The sequence below is a fragment of the Capsicum annuum genome, chromosome 7, assembly GCF_002878395.1.
Source record: "Capsicum annuum cultivar UCD-10X-F1 chromosome 7, UCD10Xv1.1, whole genome shotgun sequence".
Lineage (NCBI taxonomy): Eukaryota > Viridiplantae > Streptophyta > Magnoliopsida > Solanales > Solanaceae > Capsicum > Capsicum annuum.
In genome coordinates this window covers 213057842-213068202 of record NC_061117.1, presented here as the reverse complement: position 1 = coordinate 213068202, position 10361 = coordinate 213057842, and the positions used below count along the sequence as shown (strand labels likewise).

General features: G+C 33.3%; 1 protein-coding gene and 1 pseudogene across 1 annotated transcript; one reads left to right on the top strand and one right to left on the bottom strand.

Annotated features, from left to right (window-relative positions):
* Positions 1-185: 185 nt before the first annotated feature.
* Positions 186-1292, bottom strand: LOC107856175 (heavy metal-associated isoprenylated plant protein 28). Its single transcript, XM_016701162.2, has 3 exons — positions 1222-1292; positions 1021-1096; positions 186-559 (listed from the first exon to the last, which is right to left on the bottom strand). Exons 1-3 carry the CDS (start codon positions 1228-1230, stop codon positions 186-188), a joined length of 459 nt encoding a protein of 152 aa, XP_016556648.1. The 5' UTR covers positions 1231-1292.
* Positions 1293-3272: 1980 nt separating this feature from the next.
* On the top strand, positions 3273-10066 carry LOC107856165 (annotated as a pseudogene).
* Positions 10067-10361: the final 295 nt, after the last annotated feature.

The window sequence follows — 10361 nt, the reverse complement described above, 5'->3', positions numbered from 1 at the left end:
AATATGCTCCACTAAAATTTTGGTTAAAGTTCAGATATTTTCATGGCTATTATCCTTTTAAAAATATTACTACTTAAAAAGCTTACACACATATAATGCATTTACACTTTGATAATTTAATCTATATATAGAATTCAACAAAAATTAAAACACCAAAAAGGTGCATTTATTTAAACCAATAACACTCACATAATTTTACAACCATGGGGATTCTCATCACTAAATGCATCACCAGCACGACTACCAAACGTGTTCGAGTTGCCCCTATAAAGACTATAAGCACGGCCATAGTTATCATAGCCGTGCTTACGATAGTTATAGGCGGAGGCTGGTGGCTCTCCGCTGTAATAAGTGGACGGGCCACCACAACCTTGCTGCTGATAATAATAATCAGTGACATGATTAGGGTTATTATTTCTCATGGCAGGATTGTGAGGAAACTGCCATATCTCAGCTCGTTTACCAGTTCTTCTTACTGTTTTGAGTATTTTCTTTTGGTCTGCCCATCCTGTTACTGTCACTTTTTGCATGGCCATATCTATTTCTACATTATCAACACCTGAAATATACATAAAAAAAAGTTACAAAATTAGATACTTAGTTTAACAAACTAATTTGAATTTTGTCATTCTGAGTTTAATACTTAAATTATATTTCCCATGACAGTACAAATTTTACTTTTAATAGTATCAGGCTAAAATATTAAGACAAGGTACCTGCTATAACTTGCTACAATATGTAAACTGATCAGTGATATATATAGTACTAAAATAATTTAAATCATCATTTTTCTAAGGTAGGGTATGAAACATATATTGTAGTAGTTACGAGTTTTGTGGATTTCAATAATTTTGATTCAAACTTTGTACTTCTTTATGTTAAAAAGATTATGTAACATGTACAAATCACATATATTCAGAATTTGGTAAGCAAAAAAAAAAAAAAATGTAATTCATAATTTATAAACTAATAATCTTAATATATTCCGTCTCAATTCTAAGAAGTATATTACGTTATTACCTTTAACTTTCTCGAGAGATTTTCTAACTTTACTCTCGCATCCAGCACAATCCATATGTACTCTCATCTCAGTCATCTGTACTCAACCAAAATATAGCATTAGAAATAATTAAGCCACATAAAATTGGTCTAAAAATTTTCGTTATGATCAAATCAAAGATTAATTAGACAAACATTAAAGATAGAAGAGATGGTGATTACCGTTGTCATCTTCAAAGCTGTTGATGAACCTTAGTTTTCTTTTTCTTTCTTTAGTTACAACAATATAAAGCTGTTGCAATGCACCATTGATCAGTATCTCAACTTTGGCTTATATAGACTAGTACATTTTATAAATAAATATTTCATTAATTCCTCCTCTTTCTCCGTTACCCAAATTGTCTCCTACATAGAAAATAATATATATGTGCACCGACTTGTCTTTTCTCTTGCCACACATAACAGCAACATAGGATGCAAGTGGGAATAAAAATTTATATTCTTATGGGCGTTTACTGTTGATAAGAAGCTGTCACTTAACACTACACATGTACATGTAACGTAGTTGACATTAATATGATTGCTTGAGCAATTAGAAAAGTTTAAGTGCTTTGACTTAGGGTTGAGTATCATCGATTTGGTTCGCTTTTGAAGTTTATCAGTTTGATTTATCGGTTATTATTTTGTAGACATGTTAAACCATTATATATAGAACCATTATGATATCTATTTATCAGTTATTGATCGTCATCGTTTGATAATCGATTTAGCCGTTAAGATTTCGCAAAAATAAATCATTGAAAAACACTTAGAAACAAGCTGACAAACTAAATGAGCCATACACGAGTTGACAGATTCCATCTTGCTAAAAAGCAAACACTGACACCTTGTAGAATAACCGAAAAGTGTGAGACATGTCAAGGAAAATGAAAGCATGAAACTAAATCCTAAGTCAAGGACTTTATATACCAAATGGTATAAACATAATATATTAATTTATTATCACGTTATCAATTAACCCGTTAGGGAAAAACCTCGAACCATTAAGAATCGATAACCCGATATAAAAGATAAATAGAAACCATTATCAAAATTGCTAAATTAATAATCCATTACCAATAAACCAATGACTTTCTTTTGGTTCAAATTATTGATTTCGATTGGATTCTGAACTAACCTACTTTGACTTTATGAAATGCTTGATTATTGTTGAAACAATATTGAAATAAGAGTTTAGATTATAGAATAATCAACATATAATTTAGTATATATATTCTAGAAAAGATATTATAGAAAGTAAGTAGGGTGGAAAGTGGACGATTGAAGGCGGAATTAGCGTTGAGAAAGTGCATGTGGAACATGTGTCGATTACGGATACTCTTATTTTCGACGTTGTGCCAAAATCTAAAATACATCATGGGTGATTTCTAAATATATTTATTGATATTTATGAAAAGTTCGAGCAACATAGATTGCATGTATACTATTTATGGGCGCTGCCGCAGCTTCAACAGAACGACTTCGATTACAATCTACTAAAGGTCATTGACAATTACAAGGTGTTAAATGGATATAAATTTAGTGGGTAAAAATGTGTTGAATAAATTAAACGAGTTGATTATTAATTTGAAGCAAATAGTCGCTTCTCTCATGTTGTGCACCTAGAAGCCCAATCTGACCTTGTACCACATATCTCCTTTTTATAATTCCATTTCTTCTGGTATATTCACATATTCATCATAATATCTTCATTTTTATTATACTCATTTTCAGTGAGTTCTCCGCTACCAACACTTCGTTTCATATAAAGTAACTAGTCTAACAACCGTACTCCCTCGAATCCGTTCATTTTTACTTGTCCAATTCTAACTTTGCACACCTTTTTAAGAAATAACAATTGATATGATTATTTTACCATAATATCATATTGATTTATATTCGTTAGCATTATGTCTTGAAAAATAATTTAGGGAATAAGTAATTGATGCATAGTATAAAACATTAAAAGATATTCTTTTTAATATGTAAAAAGTGACAAATAAAAATAAAAAATTATTTTTTTTGAATAATTGACAAGAAAAAGTGAACGAAAGAGAGTACCATATTGGACTTTGAAAAAATTGTTGGTTAGAAACAAATTGAAAGCATATTGAACAACTGAACAGTCACAACAGAGAAGTAGAACCAACATTACAGTCCACATCTCACAAATAAAACCAAGAAGAAAAGAGATATTTAACCACTTGAGGAGATCCTATTATAGGATAAAAAGAATGTCTGATTATTTGTCACAAGAGTTGATGATTGACATCTTCATAAAACTGCCAATCAAATCAATCCTTCAATGCACAAGCGTTTGCAAGTCATGATACTCTCTTCTTACTAGTCCTAGTTTTATCTACACCCACCTCAACCGAAAACAAGACGATTACATCCTAATGCAATATCACGCTATAAACCCGGAAGAAGAGATGTTTGCTTTGTTCCGTGACAATGAGAATGATGATCAATACGAGCAGTTTGATTTGCCATTTGAGCGAACAAGCTATTACTTTAATATTGTGGGTAGCTGTAATGGTCTTTTGTGTCTTGCGGATGATCACGAGTGTTGTAGGAACCATATCTATCTTTGGAACCCGTCCATTAGAAAGTCTTTAAAACTTCCAATACCTATTTATACATTTAAGACACTGAGTACCTTGGATCATACACAAGGGTTTGGATTTGACCGGACTACTAATGACTACAAGGTGGTAAGAATATACACACAACTTTTCGTCTAATGCCACACGTAGAGCTTTATAAGCTAAGTACAGGTGTTTGGGAAGATATTAGTCATGTCGCTCTATCTTATCAAATATCAATTCTTTTGCACTACACCTCAGGTATTGTTGGGAAAAGTACTACAATATTGATATTGGAACTGAATTAATAATAGTAAAAAAGTTGTCACAAACACTGTGTCGTGGCAAGCCACTGCCTTGAAAGCGATTTCGGCCTGACTCCAGTGCAAATCCTTCTAGCCGGTCGTTCCTCAAGGTTCCACAGCTACTTCCAAACACGTGCACTCGTGGCTGGAAGTTTGGAGGTTGTCCAAACCAATTCAAGAGGAAGAGGAAAGGAGAAAGATTGTTTCTTTCTTTATGTGGTATGTTTTTATCTTCTCCAAAGACACCCTTTATATAGTATTTGGAAGTGGAGTTGTAAGAGTTATAGTTAATAGTATTAAAGAACCATTACTTCACGTGTTACTTAATTCTATTAGAACGGATGTTTAGATGTATTCACATCTCCTTTGTAACGTAAAAGTTATTCATCTTTGCATTACACTAATTAAATTAATAACTGTAGAGTATTACACTAATTAAATTAATAACTATAGAGTTAATTCCACAGTCCCCCACTAATGCAAAGATAAAGAATAAGAATGAATTCTGGGCAAAAGGAAGGAACACGTACTTAAGTGTCAATATCTTTCGATTTGAATTGACATGTAGTGATATGAGGCAAAAACAAATATCCAAAAAGTGAAGTACTCTTGAACTAGATGGACATAAGTTGAGACCCCCACAACACATACCATATCCTTGATTTTAAGCAACCTCCGCGATACTACAAAGTGCGTTTATGGTCATGCACACAAACCTTAGGTCTCATGAGTGCTCTAGAAAGATAACCCAAGTCTTTCATAAAAAGGTGACCAACCTTTTACACTCACGTAGGTGATCCATCAAGTCCATCTCATAGACCACCTTAAGACTATGGATCATTAAGAGCAAAATAAGTTCAACCTTATAATACACTACCCCACGCCATAGGGATAGGATATGTAGTGTTTATTGAAGGCCTATATGGCTTCGTTTGACCCCAAATGGGTATCCACCATATTACCTCAATCCATGGGCTTTAGCTCCACCCTCTCGACGATTCAAGGACCATTTTCCTTGTCAAACCCTTGGTCATAGGATTCGCTAAATTTATTTCGGATCTTACATATTCCAAGGAAATAACACCATGTTTCAATAATTGTTTAATTGCACCATGTCTGATGCGAATATGTCTCTACCATTTTATACACTATTTTTAGCAATCTCAATTGCCGCTTGTGAGTCACAATGTAAAAAGACTGGTGACATTTGTCTTCCCCATAAAGGAACATCTGTCAAAAGATTTCTCAGCCACTCAGCTTCTTGCCCTGCCAACTCGAGAGCAATGAATTTAGATTTTATGGTAGAACATGCTATACAAGTCTGCTTTGAAGACTTTCATGAAATAGCACCTGCACCCAAAGTAAACATATAGCCATTGGTAGAGCTAACTTCATCATTGTTAGTCACCCAGTTTGTATCACAGAAACCTTCTAAAATAGCAGGAAATTTATTAAAATACAAACACCAATCTCTAGTATCTCTCAAGTACCTTAATAAGCGATGAAGAGCATGCCACTATTCATTACTAGGATTATGAGTATATCTGCTCAATCTACTAACATCATAAGCTATATCAGGCCGAGTATAGCTCATGAGAAATATTATACTCCCAATTATTTTAGCATATTTAGTTTGAGAAACACTGAAATCTTTATTCTTTTTTCAAGTGTATGCTACGATCATAAGGAGTTCTCATTGAAACTACATCAAAATAATTAAACCTTTTCAATATTTTTTCAATATAATGAGACTGACACAAAGAGAAACCATTAGCATTTCTTTTGATTTTTATTCCTAAAATCACATTAGCTTCTCCAAGGTCTTTCATTTCAAATTTAGAAAATAAAAATTTCTTAGTGTCATTTACAACATTTACTTTAGGGCCAAAGATTAACATGTCATCCACATATAAACATATAATCACACAGACTGATCCTATCATTTTAGAATAAACATAGGTATCAGATGAATTAACAACAAAGCCATTATCTATTAATGTGAAATTAAATTTTTTATACCACTGCTTAGGTGCCTGCTTAAGTTCATATAAGGACTTTCTCAATTTGCATACTTTATCCTCTTGTCCTGGGATCACAAAACCCTCAGGTTGAGTCATATAGATCTCTTCCTCTAAATCACCATTTAAAAATGCAGTTTTGACATCCATTTGGCGTACCACTAAATTGTGAATAGCAGCTAGAGCAATAAGAGTTCTAATGGTCCCTATTTTCATCTCAAGAGAATAAGTATCAAAATAATCAACACCTTTCTTTTGGTTAAAGCCCCTAATCACAAATCTAGCCTTATATTTATCAATTGTACCATCAGGCCTCAATTTCTTCTTGAATATCCACTTACTACTTATGGATTTACAACCTTTAGCCAAATCATACAAGTCCCATGTGTGATTACAAACTATAGAGTCTAATTCACTTTTAATAGCCTCTTTCTAAAATATCACATCTATTGAACTCGTTTCTTCATCATATGTCTTAGGGTCTTATTCTATTAAGAAGATAGACACTAATTCATCATTTGAAGTATCGATATCAAAATCCCCAGCTAAGAAGGTGGTGATAAAATCAGGACCAAATCTATTCTCAGTTCTACGTCTTTTACTTCTTCTAAGTTTATTTTCATGCTCATTAGCATAAAATGAGAGTTAACAGACACAGATATAAAAGTATTATTTTGCACATCACTAGGCACATCATTTTTCAAAGAAAAAACATGCTCAAAAAATTTCGCATCTCTAGATTCACAAATAGAATAATTATTTAATGACATAAATCTATATACAACACTATTTTGAGAATAACCAATAAAAACAGTATCAAAGGTCTTAGAACCTACATTTACTCATTTAAAATCAGGTAGACCAATCTTAGCCAAACACCCCCACACTTTCAAAAATTTCAAGTTAGGAGCATATCTTTTCCATAACTCATATGAGGCCTTGTCTAACTTTTTATGAGGGGCAATATTAAGAATATAACATGCAGATAAGACAGCTTCCCCCCCTCCCCCCACATATAGTTAAGTAGACTCGAGCTTAAAAGCATGGAATTCATCATTTTCTTAAGTGTTCTATTCTTTCGTTCGGCTACACCATTTTGTTGGGGAGTATAGGGAGCACTAAACTCATGAATAATACTATTTTTCTCACAAAATCTTCTAGAGTTTTAGCACTATATTCACCACCCCTATCAGATCTAAATATCTTGATTTTTCTATCTAATTGATTTTTTTACTTCTGTTTTGAATTTTAAAAACATGCTTTCAGCCTCATCTTTAGACTTAAGGAGGTATACCTTAGTATACCTAGAAAAATCATCAACAAAAGTAATGTAATACTTCTTTCCACATTTACTAATAGTGTTCTTAAAATCTGCTAACTCTGAATGTACTAGTTCAAGCAACCCGGTCTTTCTACTAGGAACATATTTAAAAGGTTTCTTGGCATGCTTTGCTTCTACACACAGAGGACATTTAGAAGTATCATCAATATTTACTGTAGGAATTAATCCCACTTTTCTAAGTCTTTTAATAGAAGCAATATTAACATGACCTAGCCTACCAAGCCATAAATTAATAGACTCAACAATATAAGCAGAATTAGGAATATTTGCATTATTGACAATCTCTTGATCAATGTTCAGCACAAATAAGCCCCCACTAAGGTATCCCTTCCCAATAAAGTTTCCTCCACGAGAAATAATTATTTTATCAACTTTAAAAACAAGTTTAAGGCCTACTTTATTTGGAAGTGCTCCAGAAACTAAGTTTCTACGGAGCGAGGGAATATACGGAACATTGTTCAAGCATAATATTTTTCCAGAAGTTAATTTAAGTAAAAATTTTCCTTTACCCATAACTTTAGCAGTAGTGGAGTCGCCCATGTAGACACACTCGCCATCGGTGGATTCCTCAAAGTCATGGAATAATTCTTTGTTAGCGCAGAATTGTCTTGAAGCGCCTGTGTCCAACACCCAATCAGTCTTGTTAGCTACCAAATTTGCCTCGACGATTACTGCAGCAATCACTTCATCACCCTCTGTAATATGAGCTTAGGAATCACCTTGTCCTCCCTATTTTAAGTTTTATCTTTTTCTTAGATAACACTGGACAGCCTTGTGGCCAAGTTTTTCGCAGACAAAACAAGACCCTTTTGATTTTTTAATTTGACTCTTTGGCTTGTTGAAATTATTTTTCTTTTTCACTTGTTCCTTATTCTGAACATTCTTTTGTTTTTCTTCGTACCTATCTTTTGTAATAGTACCAGAAGATTCCACAAGGTTAGCTTTAGAAGAATTAAGAGACAAAGCTTCCATCTTGACTTTGAGACGGTTTGCCTCCTCTGTTCTCATGTAACTTATAAGTTCTTGGAGATTTAAATTCTTTTTCTTATGTTTCAATTGATTTTCTGTAATCACTCCAGGATGGTGGAAATTTTTTTCAAGCAGAACATTAGCCTGAAGAATCTCATACATTTTCATGCCCTCATTGAGAACATCAACAGTTAAATTTTCATATTCGTGGACTTGTTCCATGATTGATTTATTGTCAACCATTTGAAATTTAATCCATTGTCCGACAACATATTTTTTCTTTCCTGCATTATCGAAACCACATTTCTTTTCTAAATTGTCCCATATTTCTTTTAGCAAATTTATAGGTAACAAATAAATCAAATAAATGATTAGTCATATGGTTCAACAAATGTCCGCTAACTGTTTTGTTATCCTTTTCGAATTTCTTTTTAGCTTTGCCATCAACCACAATAGTGTTAGATCTAGTAGTAATGTTAGAACTATCAGTTGGAGGTTCATTAAACAAAACATAATCAACTTCTAATTATTCGAAAAAAATCATAAGTTTTTGTGACCAATGTTTAAAATTATTTTCGTCCAATGGCTCTAGCTTTGACAAATCAGGAAAAGTTTTGTCCAAAGAAATAGCCATTTATCAATATTGTATGTAACGAAATCGCTTTCAAACTATTGAGAAAAGTACTACAATATTGATATAGGAACTAAATTAATAATAGTAGAAGAGTTGTCACAAACACTGTGTCGTCGCAAGCCACTACCTTGAAAACAATTTCGGCCCGACTCTGGTGCAAATCCTTCTAGCCGGTCGCTCCCCAAGGTTCCACAGCTACTTCTAAACACGTGCACTTGTGGCTGAAAGTTTGGAGGTTGCCCAAAATAATTCAAGAGGAAGAGGAAAGGAGGAAGATTGTTTCTTTCTTTAAGTGGTGTGTTTTTATCTTCTCCAAAGACACCCTTTATATAGTATTTGAAAGTGGAGTTGCAAGAGCCATTAAAGAACCATTACTTCACATGTTACTTAATTCTATTAGAATGGATGTTTAGATGTATTCACATCTCCTTTGTAACGTAGAAGTTATTCATCTTTGCATTACACTAATTAAATTAATAAATGTAGAGTTAATTCCCCCGGTATATCTCTGAATGGAGCTTCATATTGGATTGATTTCAAGTGGGAAGATTTAGAAGAACAAACTCGGATAAATATGATTGTTTTGTTTGATATGCATGATGAGACATTCTTAAGAGATAACGTTGCCAAGAAGTTTTACTAATTAGGTACGATTACACCGTGATGCAATGTTCCTTTTTGTGTCACACAAATTACTTTTTTTTGTTGATAATAACTATGACACAAGTAAACCTATTGATATTTGGATGATGAGAGAGTATGGTGCACCAAATTCACGGGTGAAAGAGTTCAACATTAGTCCTCGTAACTTTACGTGAAATATTCCTCTCCGTGATGACAATTTTTGGACAACTTATAATGGAAGGTCTACTTCAGATGAGCTTGCGGTAGCTCATTACTTGGTGAAACCAATGGGTATAAGGAAAAATGGTGAAATTTTATGGAAAGCGAAGCGCAGATTATTGGTTTCAGTTGATCATGTAGTTGAAAAATTTATAGATATTGGCATTGGTAACTCTACAAATGGTTGGCGTTATAATCCGCTTTATGTTGATTTTTACAAAGAAAGCCTTGTCTTACCTGATGAATGGATAAATAATTGTGTTGATGATGCTTGCAAGGAGTCATCCGATTTATGGAAAAGAGATCCCGAAGATGGAGAAAAAAGCTCCTAAAGGCAAAAACTAAAAATAGAATGCGGATTGCATCTCTCTTGAAAATGAGTGAGTTGCGTTATGTGTCGAAAATGAAAGGTAAATGGCCGCAGAAGAAGGAACGGAAGAACATGCAAGTCAAAAGATCACCGATTTGTTGCCTAATAGCTATGTTTTGGGATAACAATAGGGTTTTGGTCAGCTTGCATGCTCCTCAATTATGATCATTGTAAGATAAATTAATGACATGACTAAAATAGTTTCTTCATATGCCTTGTAAGTTTGTTGATTTAATCAGGGCGGCTCAAGCATATTT

What these genes read in the sequence shown, in the direction of transcription:
- LOC107856175 (XM_016701162.2), bottom strand. An exon ending in ATCTCTCGAGAAAGTTAAAG is followed by an intron (nt 560 to 1,020) that starts GTAATAACGTAA and finishes TGTATATTTCAG; the next exon opens with GTGTTGATAATGTAGAAATA.